Here is a 17,561-nt window from a genome sequence, read left to right as displayed (position 1 = left end):
TTACGGCTTCGAATCTAGCTGTTCGTGAAGACGGTCTGTGCATGTTCCCCTGGTGGTTGTTCGTTGTTTTCGGTCCAACGAAATGCATTATAGAGCATATCAAGATGTCATTCACTGCACTAGCTAGTCGTTGTCTATGATCATCACCTTCGTCATCAGCATTGTCATCATCACGATGGGTACCTTGCATGTGCTTTGCCGCGACAACAGAAAGAGAATGTGCAATTTGGAACATGCTTGTTCTTCATCAGCATCATCTTCAGCAAGGTTATGGCACACAACGCCAACAGACAAGCCTCAACCATGAGGAGTTTGGTTTATGCCTTAAATGGCACACTTAAAAGGTCATCATCGTATAGCGGGACTAGAACTGGGGTGAGACAGCTGCGCATATTGCGCATTTTTTATATATTTTCGTTTTCTTGTGCCAAGCTACTCCAAAAGTGTAAAAATTGCTTAAATTGCGCTGGACTGCTCTGAAACAGCCTCGAAAGCTAGAAATTTGATGCGAACTTCAGCTTCAGCAGAGGGAAAAGGCCGAGCTGACTAATAAGACACGCCCAAGCATGTTGTTTTACTTTGCACCATTATGGTGATGAAGGCTCGCATGGTGCCGCCATAATCTCCTCTAAACTGTTGTAAATATGCGTGACCCCGCAAACATGTACTGCCTTGCATTGAGTGCGCTGCTTCTACTAGCTACTCTGTGTGTTCTGGTACCACTGCCGCATAGCAGGGTTGACTCTCGGGTTCTTTGTTGTGCGTAGCGCGTTCCTGCTGTAGCTGCGATTTTCATGTCGACGCTGCTGCGTGGGGTCGCCTACGCGTGCGAGTTTGCCATGAGTGAGTAACTGTAAATGTGGAGTCAGCATGCGACACGGCTCCTGGATGCTCTGGCACGTGCCCATTGGTTCTCAAGATGGGTTCCGTGAGCGACAGACCGCATGCAACCCATTCCTGGTCAGCGGGCGTTCCGCAGTTCGACTGGCATGCTTCTTTTTTTTTTTGCAATAAAACCGGCCTTTGTAACCAGCGTGGTAGTCTACTGCACCCTCTGCGTCTCCCAAGCCTAGTGTGACAGAGAGAGCTGCGTTCACATTGGGAAGATTTAGTTGAGTGCACTCAGCCACGATAAGTTTGGTGGTCTCGTCAGCCCTACCACACGCACGACACACCATGTTGTCGTAGGTTCTTTTAAAATGAGAGTACGAAGAGCCCCTGTTCTTGCATCAAACGAAAAAATCACAACATGTCCACGAAGTGAATGACAGAACGTGCTTTTCTGGACCACTGTATTTTCAGGAAAACATTGCAGTTTCAAGGGGGTCCTAAAAATCCGTAAGTTCTGTATTGCAGAACTTCTTTAATGCCATAGCGCACTCGGGAAGTGCTCAAAAAGTGTTGTTGGGTCGACATGGGTCTTTAAAAAATGTTTCAAGTCTTTAAGTACAAAAAAACGTTAATTGTAACCCTGGTATTTGGAACTCGCGCTTGATTTGTATGGTTTCAGCGGTTCTGTATTTTTCAATGCAAGTTTGAGTGGATAACAAAACGTGCTTATTGCGAAAAAAAAAAAGTACGCCGGTCACACTAACAGAATGGTCTTAAGTGTGCCAGGCAGTCAAACAGCTACCTGCGGGACACTGTTCTAGCTATTTTTCCAAACGACCCAAATGAACGCTATTTTAATGATACCAGCCATTCTGTATGTTCGGCCTTTCACTGGATATGATTGAACATCCCCGAAGAGTGCGCGTACAGTGTTGCCCCGGTACATTCGTCGCATGGTCGAGATGAGGGTTTCTGAAAGTCCCAAATGGTCCAGGCAGTCAAACAGCTACACGCAGTACACTGCTATAGTTATTCCTTCAAACGACCTGAACGAACTCTATTCAAATCTCGACCAGCCGTTCTGTACGTTCGGCAATTCGTTTGCACGGACACGAATTTTTTACGTGCGCTGCGTGGTGCAAGCGCTTTAAGGTCTGACCACACGTAAACTTTGCAGCTCTTCAGGGCGTGGCTCTGACGCGGCCTCGTGTTCTCTTCTTATGGAGAGAGAGCAGACTGCAGCTTTGCATAGCCATGTGCCCCCTCTTCACAAAAAGAGGGCGCGGTGCCCCGTCAAAAAGTCACGCGCTGATGCGCTGCAATGGGTACGTGTGGTCAGGCCTTCACGCGAGTCGAAGTGTGGGGGGCAATTGCAAGTCGATGTACTATCAGAAGTTCTACATCGGGGGTGATGACCTATGATGTTGAAGAAAATAGAACAGGGCAATGTGTGCCTAATAACTCGTCGTTTCTTCCGTGGAGAAGCGTTATCAGTATCATTGGCTTATCAGTTAGTGCTATACATACACACTTCATGAGATAGTCAGTGCAGCAAGGTTTTTTGGCTCGCGCGCTGCAATCTTGAAGGTGGTGGTCCCACACGAGGTGGCTGTGAATGGGGGTGCAGCGCGGTTTTGTTGTCCGTCAAAAGCTAGCAATACAATTGACGCTATCATGTCAAGCTTTTCTTTAAGTGAAGGCCCACTGTTACGCCACTACGATTCTTGTGCAATCACAATTTTGAATTTATTTTTTAGTGTGATGCGTTATTCTTTGTGTGTTTCTGCGGAACCTAGCTTTCAACAAAACCTTTTTTCAAGTTTAGTACGTATATTTTATGTTTGTAACCAGGGCTAGATAGATCACATGGTATGTGAAAAGGTAGTGCAGTTTACACATGTTCAAAAACGTCCTTCAAAATCTGCCTGTGTTATGTGTATTTTTAGCGAATTAATATATGCACTGGTGTCCCCATGTTGCTAAAAATTCATATTTTCATGCTCCCAGGACTACATATAAATGCCACTAACTGCTCCGAAGCAAGGTTCTTCTGCTCCGAAATTGAAATTTTGCTTCTCCAAAAACTGCTCCCAAATGAACTCAACTGTCTCGCCACTGCTAGCATGATGTTCTTGTGCTGCCGGTACAGCAGGAGTTGACTCGTTCAGCTGCCTCCACTTGTCCTTGTGTGCCTCCTTGATGCCCTGAATCATTGGTGCTCTGGTACAGTGTTGCCCTGGTACATTCGTCGCACGGTCGAGATGAGGGTTTCTGGAAGTCCCAAGTGTTCCAGGCAGTCAAACAGCTGCCTGTGGGACACTGTTGTAGTTATTCCTCCAAACCCAAACGAAACCCATTTTGGAGCTCGGTCAGCAAGTTTTTCTTTTGCGCAGTGACTGAGTCATGGCTTTAGGACACTGGCGAACAAATGATACATCACGCTTGTGACTGTAGTTGAGTGATAGCTCTGCAGTAGGTCTGCCGCACCAGTTTGCTTTAGGATTAGTGTTATCCGACTTGCCGCCAGGCCTTTGAGATTTCAGCGCCAGCAAGAATGTTCGACAGCTGGTCGGCAAGCTTCTGCCTAGTCTGCGGATGGAGACACTTTTACAAGGAGTGCTGGAACTTCATCTAGCCATGTTGCACTTCGGTTACTTATTCGCTCTAGGGCACAATCCACTATGACACTGCCCTTCAAATAAAGTGGTTCTGCTTCCTCTAGCCTTTCAAAAACAGAGGGGTGTGGTGGCACAGTTGTGGAAACATCCTTATCATTCTCATTTTCTGGCGATCCTAACAGTCTAGTGATATATACTGTCAGATGTTGCCTCATCTGTGCTATCGGCTCGTTGGTGTCTGCATCTCAAAGTGTGGGGAATACTGTTGGTGCAAGTCCAGTGATTGCACATACTGCCAGAACTTCGGGGCTGCATTTTTGTGTTCTTCGCGCAGAGATTGAAATATTTTCCTGTTGTACTCAGCAACCTTTGCCTGTACCGAAACCTGTACTTCACTTTAGCTCAAGATAATGCTGCCAGGTAGCTGTGCATGCCACTGTCTGACAAGTGCACCATCCTTCGATGCTCCTGTTTGCCTCTCAGCACTTTTTTCAGGCCATCTCAACACCACTATCTCACCATGGGCTTCTTATGGCCGGTGCGGAATGTCTGTCTGGGGTCATGTATCGTTCCACCACCCACTGCAGGGCTGACATGAATTCATCATAGGTGATAGCTTCATGCATTTGAGTACAAGCCTTGAAAATCCTCAAGGACTCTCTCAATGGAATGGTTTGGTAGGTACCGACTGGCATTCTTTCATCTGCAGATTTAAGAGACAGTAGGGTTGGGCGTGTTGGTATAACATGATAAAGAGTGCTTAACAGCACAAACGACAGGAGGGGATAGAAGAGACCAGACAGAGTGCTCTGTCTGGTCTCTTCTATCTCCTCCTGTTGTTTGCGCTGTTAAGCAGTCTTTATCTGCAGATTGTTTTTTCTTTCTAATACGAATGACTAAAGTCGAGCCTGAGGCAGTTATGGTCGCTGCCGATGGTATACATTCCCTCCTCGTCCACACTGCACCTCTGTAGCATTGCATTCAAGCCCAAGAAGACTAGGGCATAATAAATAGTGATCAGACTGCTGCAGAGCACTATGGAAACTGTTCTTGGCATTATGGTCCAAGATTCGCAATGATGAGGTCTTGATCATCAGCAAACTGTTGGAGCAACTTCAATGCAAGTGGCACCATCTCTCCGTGGCAGCAATGGCACCCCGTTATAACTGAATGAGAAGTTTATAAAAATGTCAGATAAAAAAAGTCACTATTTGGCACAGGGCCGAAGCAATGAGTGTGATAGCAACACGTCGGGCTGTTATACGAAGTAAGGCTAGGAGATTTAGGAACCATACGAAATGTAGTGACCACAGTCGATTGTGCTTGAGTTGACAGTGATGCAGTAACCACAATATATAAAAAGTTTGTATTGGGACTAGTTTGGCTTCGTTACATTTGGCAGGAGGCAAAGTCCAAGTTCAGCATCGAGAATCGCGTGAAGCCCCTGGTTTTCACGTCGAAGAACATTAAAATTGAAGTCTCTAGTGACTATTACTGGCACATCCTGTAGGCACACCAGACGGAAGTTGTGCAGCAAGAAGGTCATGGCGTCAGTCCGTAAGTTTCCTGGTGTTGTGATGACGAAACCGTGCGATGTATTGGCAGTTCATCACCACAACTCATCTGGGGCAGCAAGTTGACTTTGTCCATCTAAAGTGATCGAAATTTCGATGGGAATCTATTTCACAGGCATGACAGGACCAGCAACTTCCCAAATAGTCCTGGAGCCAGAGACGTTTTGGAAAGCCCGTTTCATTCAACTGTATGCGCTTGAGTGGACTTACTCCATCATTGATAAAGCTACCGGACACAATGTTTATGTAGAGCATGTATAGCTTGTCCAAACAAGGTACATGCTTTGTTCTAGAATGTTTCTTTTAAGTTCTTTGAGAGTAAGCCAGCAGTAAATGGTGTATATACATAGCTTGTCGTTAGTGAGATGGATATTATGAGTAATGTGCCTTGCAATTTTTTCTTCTCATTTTTTTTCTTTGTGCCTTTTATAAATATATACATACGCATACATATATGAGACATGACGGTGATGGCGAAAATCGGCCGAGAGTGCCCATATAACTGCTATTGCAATAACAAAGCTAATTATCAAGAACGACTCCTGGTTATCTTTGCAAAGGTTCACGGGAGCATTCTGGTAAGTTGCAATACACTAGAATCTCTATTATACTGTTACGATTGACACAAATATTGCGATGATATGAATTTTAAGGTTGCATCGGATGGACTATCTTATATAAAATATTCCGTGATTCGGTGTTATACAAACGATTTCCCCAGCTACTGTAGATGATACAAACGTGCGATTGACTGCTGCACGCGAACGTGGCCAACGCGGTTTGTGTGTGGGAGGAAGGCCCGTTCACACTATGCCTCGAAGGAAATGAGTGCGGCAAAACTCTCAAGAACTTTTCTCGCTTCGCCGCCAGCCACGCCACCTGACGCGAAAAAATCAGCCCCGAGACCAATTTTTCTGCCGCGTGATAGCAGATTGCCTTTTCGCTTCACAGCTTTGGCTACACCGGCTCCACTAGCTCTCAAACTACATGTAAACGAGTTGCAAATTCAACATGGTGCCAAAGGCGTAGGCAGTGGCTCACGTCGGCGCAGTCACGAACTACCCCCGCAGCAAGACAAAGCTCAAGGCCAGATGCGGGTGCATTGAGAGCCTTGTTCGGATTACGATCGCCGGAAACACTGGAAGTTGAAGGACGTGCAGCAGCAGCAGCGAGTTGGCACGACCTAACGCGTCTCGGTCTTGCACTGCCACCTGAATCTGTCGCAGCCGCTGCCAGTGCGTTTGCTTGTGTCATTTTTGCTTGTGCATCTCCCAAAACGATGTTTGTACAGGTGTAAATTGTTTCTTTTCAGTGCTTTGCATGCACAACTAAAACTCAGTACGACTAATAATGCTCAGGGAACAGGCGCAATAGAATAAATTCTTAAGCGGGGAAGGCTGTTTTGGTAGGTAGAATGGATGTGAACATTTTGGACGGGTGCGGTCGTGGTTTTTTGCTACCACTCAGACGTTTTCGCTTAAAGTCTCCCGTGTGACTGATTTTTTTCGTGTCAGCTTTACTGGGTGTTTTTCCTTCCGCTTAAATGACAAAGCGAATGAACTTGGATTAGGTTTTGCCGCTTTCCTTTCCTTTGATATCAAGTGTGAATTCGCTTTAAGCACCAGCAGTATGAGTGAGGAAACTGCAACACTTAATTGAGAGGTGGTGAAGGTAAGAAAGTTAACAAAAGAACATCATGGACTCTTTTTCAGCAAGAAGCAGTTGACTCCTAAGAAGTTCTTGTTCACCTTCACGATCAGCCTTTTAAATTGTTTTCGGTTCATACATGAATTCAAGATGATACGAATATTTTGCATGCTCTTTTCGAATTCGTATCATCGAGATTCTACTGTACCACAATATTCCAAGACAGTTGAACTAGTACTCCCATTGGACACAGAGCCCTAATGTATAATATTGTCATGTCCAGTCTTACCGTCGTAGTTTGAGTATGTGAACCTGTGTATAGGGGGTTGGGCGCTGTTGCAGCTGCACCTGAGTCTTGTCCCTCGTTCCAAAGCATGGTAAAAGTCCTCGGTGAGGTACTGGCAAGGTGGCAGCTCCGGCGTAGTTCAAATGGTTGTGGCTTCGTGGTACGTTGAAGTCGTGTACTGAGCACTTCCACCACTTCCATCCTCGAACGGGGTTTAATGAGAGGCGACGCAGCTGTAGCCTGAGCGGCTTTGAGTTCGAACCGAGATTGTCTTGTCTTGTCTCCAAGGAGATCTTGGCTCATACCCACATGGGGGATTGGCCACACTGTACCTCATGTACCGAGATTGTCCATGATCCCAAGGCAGGTCCTCTTCCTCTTTACCTCTCTCAGTGCCAGACCCACTATACACAGGTGCACATACTCAAACTATGATTGTAACAATAATAAGCGCTCCGGGAAGCCATGTGGTTTGTAATAGGGCATTGTAATTTTACCAGAATGTCCCAGTGGGTGTCTGCTGCATATAACCGCGAGTCGTTTTTGGTACCTAGCCTTTTGGTCAGATATACTTTTTTTTTAGCCTATCTTTCATTCAGCTAAGCCCCGCCGCGGTGGTCTAGTACCTAACGTACTCGGCTGCTGACCCGCAGGTCGCAGGATCGAATCCCACCTGTGTCAGCTGCATATAATGGTGGATGCGAAAATGCTGTAGGCCCATGTGCTTGGATTTGGATGCACGTTAAAGAACCCCAGGTGGTCGAAATTTCCGAAGCCCTTCACTTGGTGTGTCTCTCATAATCATATGGTAGATTTGGGATGTTAAACTCCACATATCAATCAGTCCTCATCCCATTAAGTTACGGCAGGAAGTCGGCGTCGAGAGATGGCGCCACGTGCACGTCCTGTAGTGTCCCTGTATAGATCTTTCTAACATCGGTGCCATCATATTGGCTAGCGGGCGGCATCATTCATGGTCTGGCAACCCACTGGCATGTGTGAAACTCATTTGTATGGAAGGCATTTGAGCAGTTGCAGTTGGTTTTCGTCATTCTGATACAGTGAATCAAGTGGTGCAGTCTAGCTAGGAAGCTACTTGACAAGAGTATTACATTGGGGATGTTGCTACTATTGCATAACTGATCACTTAACGCAAAAAAATTATTTGATGCGTTATAAAGGAAGGGACGAAGGGGAGCGCTTGGAAATGAGTTAGAAACGGAATCTATGATGTGCCCTGAAAAATTTTATTTTCTTTGGCATCAAATATGATAATACGTGCTATGATGCAAACGTGTCCCAAGTGGTCTATGCTTCTTTTCGGCACTGTTCTTGTTGAAAAAAAAACTGTGAATATTTTGGCTAGTTCTAAGGGCAAGCAAATGCTGGCTTGTGGCATAGAATGAATTTTTTTTCTGGCTTCAAGTTAGTTTTTTTGCTCTCTGTTTGCTTATGCTGTCATGGTTTGTTTATGGTGTCCTAAACAAACCAGTCGTGCGGGAGTGCCTCGATTTTGTGGCTATGACGGCATCCGTTCGTAGCTCACAAATTGTCTATCTTGTTGCTAGGCTTTTAGGTGACCACTTATTACTCGCTCGTTTCTCACCCATCGGTTCAAACGAAATTAGAACGGTTTACTGGGAGCTAGGTGCTGGCGCATAGAAAGCGATGGTGATGTTTATGTGCCAACGCGGGTCTTTATATTTTCTTCTTTTTAGAGTCGCGGCTTTTGATTGATTTTTAGTGGGAATAAGGCGAAGATGGTTAGAGAGTTTTTCTGCTGGTGACGCTCAAAGTGCACCCGTGCCTGAGGCCATGACCGGCATAAGAGGTGTCTTGTGTTTTTCTTTAATTACTTTGTTTACCAGCTGCACTGTTTTTGAGAAATTCTGGCTGCCATTTGCAAAGTTAAACAACTAATTTGATTGACTGTGATAGAAACACTATAAAACCGTAACAACTGTGGTTTTGGTTTTCTCTTTTTCTCCACGCAAAAAATTGTCTTCCAGAGGTGAATATTCACGCATGAAGTGACAGAACTTTTTTTTTTTTGCTATTCTGCTTTCATTTTGCACATTTACATCCCACCATCTTAGGGAAATTGTACACTCATGACAAGCATCCTGCCACGTCCTTTTTCAAGGGAATATTTTGGTTTTACACGACCCGTGCAGAGTGCAAATTAAGTGTGTCATGCCGTACCCCACTGAAAAGTGAAGAATTTCTCGTTCATGTTAATACAGCCATGTCAACCACAGTGTGTAGCTGAGCTGTATGGCTAATTGTATTTACCGATCGCATCATACTGAAACGTAGTATTAAAACGAATCGAAAGCAACAAAGGTGCCGACTCAAATGGTGCTTTGATGATGTTTTGCACTTTACCAATTATATATGGTCGTCAATCTGGCCATATCTAATTGTCATTGCACTGAGTGGGAAAATCGGGGATATATTGGGGCTTTTGCAGATGCTTCTAGCGTTATACAAACAATGTACCTGGAGGAGTATGCAACTACGAAAAATTCCGCATTCAGCGATACGTGTCTCATACTTATTCAGACAGCATTTTTCTGTTTTTTTTCTGCAGTTGCATATTAGCCCAGCCAAATGTGGCACAGTCAGTCAGTCAAGAACTTTAATAAATGGCCCTGAGGAGTTTAAGCCACCAGGGTGTTCACGAGGGACACCCCAGCAGCCGCTACTGTAGGCGACGCCCGAGTCTGAGCGTGAATGTGGTGGCGTTCCGCCAGTTCTTGGGCCCTCTGGACTGCTTAAAAGTAGCACAGTGGTCCTCATTTACCTTTCACTGGCTGATATCACAATTAAAGAGAAGAAAATCGTCACTTTCACATTTTTGAACAGCGAAGATGTGTACGTCCGTACAGTCGCGCCACACAATAGTTTCTGCAGATGCATGGTGAACGCGCACCAGTGTGATTTGAACGCGCGGTTGTGTTGTGTTGCGACGTCTGGCAAAACGTGCTTGCCTAACACTTGCCATGCATCCACACCATCTGCTGATGTAGCGCAAGTGGAAAGGGAAGATAAATGAGGCCGTCATATTTTTCTAGAGGATGTTGGTACTTCTAGCCTAACGGAACGGTCTATATATGGCAGGTAGCACAGTTACGCACATCTTTTCCTTGTGGTGCTTGCGCCAATTTTCGGCGAGCGCAGTTACATGGTGCAAAAAGATGTCAAATGTTTTATTTTGTTGTGGTGAAGCCACATTTACAATCACGACAGAATATTGCTCCATTTGCTCTACTTATATTGCTCCATTTTTTATTGTGAAGTTACGCGGTAGCAAACGAGCTATTGAGCTGTTATGATAGCATGTGTGCAAAGATGTGAAGGTGGGATCAGTCTCCACTGTAATATTTTCTGTGCCTGCGACTCAATAAACAGACACATTTTTAGTTAGAGCCTAGCCATATGTAGTTTCACTAAATGCATTATACCTTTAATTCACTTTACGAACCTTTTAATCAATTCAACATTTTAATTAATTACATTACGTGTAAGTCCGTCACTTTTTTATCTAATGGGCCTTTGGTTCACTTCAGTTCTCACGTACTTCACTTAACTCACACTTTCTTGTGTGTATGATTCATTGTTTTTTTGAGCTGCACTGCCTACGAGATCGGCCAAACAGTGTGAAGTTGTAGTTGTATGCGTTGTCTTGCCCGTGGACGCAATGCTCTAAAACCTATAGCCATATATGTATAGCTTCACTGTGAAAGTGCAATGTTGTTTAACGCGTGCAAATAAGTCGTACGCTTGTCACCTGCACCAGAACTTTGCGCCGTATTTGTCCTCTGCACTCATGACAAGTGGCTTCACTGCACAGCCATTGAACATGATGGCAGACCTATGTGCAACTTTGCCCTGGTAGGGAGCATATACAATAATTTCCATTGCCCCAAATCCTGGGCATTTGAGCTCTGTGAATGTCTCCGTTTTTGTGTGGCAGGGCTGTCGCGACTGTACTCACTGGTGGAGCTGGACGTGTCGCGCAATGCAATCGCCCTGGTCTCCGAGGTGGGCCACGTGGGGGCGCTGCCATGTCTGGAGAGTCTCGACCTGAGGGCCAACCCGGTCAACCAGATGATCGACTACCGAGCTCATGCACTGCTGCTCTTTGGAGGCCGAGCACACGAGGTGAGACCTACGCTATAGAGGCCTGTTCTTATGTCCATGATGCCTGTTTCCAGCTCAACTACTCATGGTTCTGGTTGGTGGCCAATTGAGTTGGGACTGGGACCAGCTGTTAACTGGTATCAACTGGGACCAGTTAAAGTGTAGCTGGTGCCCCGCCGCGGTGGTCTAGTGGCTAAGGTACTCGGCTGCTGACCCGCAGGTCGCGGGATCGAATCCCATCTGCGGCGGCTGCATTTCCGATGGTAGGCCCGTGTGCTCAGATTTGGGCGCACGTTAAAGAACACCGGGTGGTCCGAATTTCCGGAGCCCTCCACTACGGCGGCGTCTCTCATAATTATATCGTGGTTTTGGGAGGTTAAACCCTACAAATCAAAGTGTAACTGGTACCAGCTGCTAACTGGAATCAACTGGGATCAGTTAGTTCCCAACTGGGATCAGTTCATCCTGCTTGATACTATTTCAAACCAGTTATATATTTTTGCCTGTGCGCACTCGCAAGAGAAAGCTTGGACCAGATTGCTGCAATTATCGCATTGTGAATACTATGACATGAGCCAATGGTTACATTATGTCCAGTGGCACAACAGCTTTGCCAATTGTGCCAATTTGATGCTTTCCTATTTTTGTATTAAGTTGAGTAGAAATTATGCTATTTGCTGAAATTGCACCATGCTATGCCAAAATGCCCGACCAACCTCAAGATTTTCTCAGTTGTACTAATTTTAGTGAGAAATCGAGGCTGCGTTGGCCACCTGCAATCCAATCCACGCGTGTAGACCCTAATTCCCAAACAACGTGTAAGCTCCGAAATATATACTGCCACACTCATTTCTCAAGTTCTGTTACTGTGCGATTACACTTGCAAGTGTTGCCTTGCGCAAACTGCACTGATTGACTAACAACTGTCAAGGTAATTTTAGAACCTTTCGACGTGATTACATGCACAACGTGGACATTACAGTTTCTTCTAGAACTTGCGTGGCTGCTCGCGATAATGCTAGAATATTCGACAGCACATGTGTAAATGCCAATGCCCATCACCTCTCGTCAGTTGATCGATCTGGATGCTCTGTTCGCTGCAATCAGGGCCAGCGTGAATTGCTGTAAACTGACTTTCCATTTACTGGCCGCAAGTGCGAACAAATATAAACAATTTCATTTTGGACAAGCTGTCTCTGCCTTCAAAAGCATCACAGCTTCGTGACATCTGCGATAGGATCGATAGCCAGCTCCCCTACAGCACATTCTTAGACTTTCGCTAACCTAAGATGGGGTGCTGGTGTTTTGCTAAAACATTCAACTGTGGGCACAAGTTTTGGAGAGGAAAAGTGATGCGGGAACTAAATGGGGCTGAATGCGCAACACATCCAGGGTCTGTGACAGTTGTGGAACGCTATTGGTTCTCTCTGAAACCCAAACGGTGGCAATTCTCTTTTATGCTGCCAGACGCCGCCAGCATGAAGTGGATCTCCGGCAATTTGACGTTATCTGTTCGCCTCAAGGAATGGAGCTGCACCTCTTCAATGTTTTTGCTCTGTGCATAAACCTAAACCCACCACAAAAGAAAGTGGGGGAAAGGGAATTTTTCGGCCTTTTTCTCTCCTGTAAAGAACTCTGCTTAAGGGCACATGATTAGCAAAATTTCGAGAAGAAAAATTCCTTTTTGTTTTCTTCGCAATTTGGGAAAGATGTCTCTTCTGCATATTCTCCTCATTCGAGCGTTTCTTAAACAGCATCTTTCGTGCCTCCAACCCAGTTTTTTTAAAGTAGTGAGTGAAAATGCACCCTAGCGCAAGCCCCACGTCCGTGCTTTGTGCTTACAGCCTATTTTTTTAAAAACAGGAAAACGTCACATACGAAAGTAAAAATCGTGGTATAGTCAGCTGTGTGCAGCCATATCTCATTATAGTGAACCTCAGTATAGAAAATTTTTAGATTAACGACTTTTTCATAAATACCTTTCCAAATGTCTATTGGTTTAATGTAAAAATATTTCACTACTACAAATTTCAGAATACCGAAAGTTCTAGAAAAACTTGTCGAATTTTATCGCCCTCAAATCTTCACAACACTTCAAAATAACGAATACCAATTTTAAATTGTTACTCGTGGCTGCAAAAATAATGCCCAGCCTTATAGCTGCCACTATCATCATCACCATTAGAATGCCAGCGTATTTTTCCATCTACTGCCCTATTCAAATGTGTAATAGCCCTATCGCCATCATCATCACCTGGAAGCCTTTTCCTGGACTTCCAAAAAGCTTTCGACACTGTGTCGCACTCTTTTCTTTTAAGTAAGCTTGCAGCACTAAACATTGACCGCGAAGTTATGGTGTGGATGGATAATTACCTTGCAGGCCGCCAACAGTGTGTAGTATTAAATGGCAAAAAATCAAGTTTTGTAAACATCACTTCAGGGGTGCCACAGGGCTCAGTCCTAGGGCCACTTTTATTTTTAATATATATAAATGACATTTGCTCAGGAATTGATTCTAATATACGGTTGTTTGCAGATGACTGTGTCTTGTACAGAGAAATTAGAAATGAGAGTGATGTCGCCCTGCTCCAAAGCGACTTATCGCGCATCCAAGAATGGTGTTCAAGGCGGAAAATGACATTGAATGTCAATAAATGCATTCATGTTACTTTCACGCGTAAAAAAACCAAGTTAGCTTCAGAGTATGTAATTTGTAATAGTATAGTAACACAAAAACCGCATTATAAATATTTAGGTGTAGCTTTTTCAGCCGACTGTTCATGGAATGCACACGTTGATTCAGTTGTTGCGAAGGCCGCCAAGTCACTAAATTTTATACAGCGAAGCCTGACACAAGCGCCGGCATGTTTGAAATCAACGGCGTATTCAACATACATTCGCCCTATGCTTGAATACGCCTGTGTCGTGTGGGACCCCTGGCAAAGTACTTTAAGTTACAAACTTGAAAAAATACAAAATAGAGCTGCAAGGTTTGTCCTAAGCCGGTACTCAAGAAATGACAGTTGCACCAATATGAAAAATGAACTAGGGTGGGAATTACTCTCATCGCGTCGAAAGAAACTGCGGCTAAAGCTCCTGTACCAAGTACTTCATGGTAAAACCGGCATTCAAAAGAAAAGTACCTTCACAGTCCTCATTATATCTCTTCGCGAAATGATCATTGTTTCAAGATTTTAGAGTACCGTACCAGATCTAATTTGTATGCTAATTCGTTTTTTTGTTCCATTAGAGAATGGAATCACTTATCAAATGAACAAGTGTGCTGTATTAATGAAGATGTGTTTTTCTCGACATTGTAACCCCCCTGCTGCAGCACCTTTGGGCTAAGCGGGGTAATCATTGAATAAAGAATAAAGAATAAAAACTTATTCTTCGCGTCAGGCTTCACGCTGTGGCTCGACCTGGGCGCTGGTTTCTAGCCTTTTTGTCGATGGTTGAACGTTCAAGACGAACTCTGGAAGCAGCACAAAACGAATGCTACGACAGTCAAAAATGCAACACAAGTGACCTATTAGATGAATAGACCTCTCCCTGTTTGTAAACAGTGTGACATCACTGAGGGCACCCTGCCCCCTACACCCTCTCTCGGAGCAGGTGCTGATTGGCAAGAAAGCTCCTTTGGCGGCATCTTCATGCATAGCAGAGCTGCGTGTCTGCCTTCTTTCGACAGAAATTTCTACATTGCTATGTTATAAAGTCACAGCTTTTGAAAGAAGGGGGCAGAGGAAGGGTCACTGCTCATAGTGTGGGAATTGGCGCGTCGTAGTTGGATGGATGGAGAAACCTTGTTTAGAGTACTGAGAGATGCGACTAGCACACATTGTTTTCACCCACGTATATGGCAGCCATAAAAAAAAAAAAATGATCTTTTTGGAAAGCAAACGTTTTGAATGTACAACATTACTGACTTTGAGAAATATTTGCATGGCATGGATGTAAACTTACTCAATTTCCATTGTGGCATGTGCACTGCAGTTTTAAACCAGGTACAGCATTGGTGGCAGCATGGTTTTGAGCTGCGGTGCGCGACGTCACGGATAAGATTCTCACTCATTGCCCAAAAGTCTCATTGGAGATGAATGAAAAAAAAAAAAAAAACACTTCTTGCCGTGGGTTAGGCTGAGGTTAACATATCCTCGTGAAAATCAAATTGAAGTTCTGCCACTGCGTTTCTCAATAACCCAGTGAAAATTTATGTGATGTAAAACCCGACATCCTAAAAATATATAGTATTATCTGGCACAGTTACCACTGCATTTGACACCTATAACGTGTGTTCGTACCTATCGCTCCTTTAGGCCTGATACACAAACTTCTAACGCGCATTGTCAATTCATAAGGATTGAGCCGTAAAAATACAAAGTAGATAAGAAACCAAAATCTCCGCTGTTTCCATTAATGCGTATCAGGTATCCGATATTACGAGTTATAGCTGTGGTGAAGCAAAAATGCAGATTCGGCAACGCTACAACATGCTTATAGCTCATGCGTAGTCGCATATATATCACCAAGAGATCATGCCCTTTTATTTTTCTGCACGCCGCACATACGCTGAGATGTACCTACTCACAGATGATCGCGTCGAATGTATTTTTACCTTGACTACAATGTCAGATCGTAAAGTTTCATCGGCAATTGTTTACTGAAACCGGCCCATAACAAATACCAGTGTTTTCGCCAACAGGACGCATCGAATTATTCACACTGCACACACCACGCACAATATTCCCAATTTTACCGGCCGTAAAGATGAACCAATATTGTCGATGCCTTTCAACGCACACTACACGTCACAGTCAACACTGCATATTTTTGAAGAAGATGCCGCTGTTCCTCGCACAGGCCGCCACGTGTGTTCACTTCTCGTAGATGAACAGCCAGCTAGCGTGGGGAATTTTTCATCATGCACTTTATCACACACCTAGATGTTCTTTGACACATGCCACAGCTAATGTGGCCACTGTGAGATGAAGATTAAGCTTTCAAAAAGAAAAGAAAAATTGCCCGAAGCACCGAGCGACAGCACCCCACTCAGCCACTGGCGGGAGTGTTTTGCCAACCACCGTCTTGCACATGCACTGGTGACGTCACCCTGTGACGTACCTCGGTAGAGGATAGATTGTGCTCTTCCTCAAAGAAAGGTGCTCTACGTCCATAATACTTCGTGTTTGCTTTTTCGTGCCTATTCGAGCAGAACGGGATCGCGAATGTATACATAGCACAGGTAAGCGACTGACATGTTTGCCTTTACGATTTTCGCGCACTCACTACCCTCACTACCCGACTACCCGATTTTCCCGCACCCTCACTACAACGACTTGACAAAATAACAAATGATCTTTACTGATCCCTTGAGAGTCGTTGTATCGTGATTTCACTGTATAGAAAATCGTCAGGTAATTTCTGAGGCACTCCGAATACATTATGCACCTGTATATTCACACTTTGTCTTTGGAGTGCCTCTGTTTGAGTTCCTAGCTTCATTACACCTTGTGTTCGTCATGCTTGTCAATAAGCTTAGATGCTGAGGCTAATAAAGGTCATCAGCAAGTGGCAGCTCATACAATTCTCTTGTTAATGTGAATAAATGCCAGTGACATACCGAGGTGCTGGATGCTGAACCAGCAAGCTTTTTATTGTTGAACCTTTCAGCCTTTTCATCGTTCTTTGAGGTGAATGACGGGCATGGTGACAAGGGTGTGCTCTAATGGACATGACTATGATTTGTGATGAAATTAGACTGAATAGCACATGCAAACAGCCTGGTGTGAGTGTTAATTGGAATGAAGTCTCATAGTCATTTTTGTCTTTGTTTAAGTTCAGAGCCTAAAGAATTGCGACATTGGATATTATTCTTGTGTTTAAAGATGGTTATCTTACACAATCCAAAATTCTGAAATAGTTAGGGTTGAAGCCTGGCCAAACAGCAGTCAATTGCCTGGAAGACATACTCAATGTTGCATTGCAGATAGAGCTGCATGACATCTCTCACATATAATGCTCATATATATACCCCATAAAGTGGACTGGGTGATAGCCACTGTGGTAGAGCATCGAACGCGTTATTCCTGGCCAAACAGCAGTCAGTTTCCTGGAAGACATACTGAATGTTGCATTGCAGATAGAGCTGCATGACATCTCTCACATATATTGCACATATATATATACCCCATAAAGTGGACTGGGTGATGGCCACTGTGGTAGAGCATCGAACGCGTTATTCCAAGGCCGCAGGTTCGATCCACGGCAAGGTCCTTTTTTTTGTCAACTTCTTCACATTTACATTACAGTTACTTCTCATAGCATCCCCTTTACTTTCCTTGGCATGATTGTCTCTTCAATCACAGTAATATTTTGTCTGACAAAGAAAACCAGCTCTTAAATATACACTCCAAAGAAGAAATACGAGGATTACGAGAGGCTCCAAAATGAAAAATTGGC

At 44.4% G+C, this 17,561-nt stretch overlaps 1 protein-coding gene across 3 annotated transcripts in view; it reads left to right on the top strand.

The window, feature by feature from the left end:
* LOC119166710 (nischarin) overlaps window positions 1–17,561 on the top strand; it is a 289,672-nt gene that overhangs the window by 174,864 nt on the left and 97,247 nt on the right. For all 3 annotated transcript variants that reach the window (XM_075882435.1, XM_075882433.1, XM_075882434.1), the window contains one exon: window positions 10,933–11,120. In XM_075882435.1, coding sequence (XP_075738550.1) covers window positions 10,933–11,120 — 188 coding nt within the window. The remainder of the gene's footprint in view (window positions 1–10,932; window positions 11,121–17,561) is intronic.

This window comes from Rhipicephalus microplus, unplaced genomic scaffold, assembly GCF_043290135.1.
Source record: "Rhipicephalus microplus isolate Deutch F79 unplaced genomic scaffold, USDA_Rmic scaffold_12, whole genome shotgun sequence".
NCBI lineage: Eukaryota > Metazoa > Arthropoda > Arachnida > Ixodida > Ixodidae > Rhipicephalus > Rhipicephalus microplus.
This window is presented reverse-complemented; position numbering and strand designations above follow the sequence as displayed.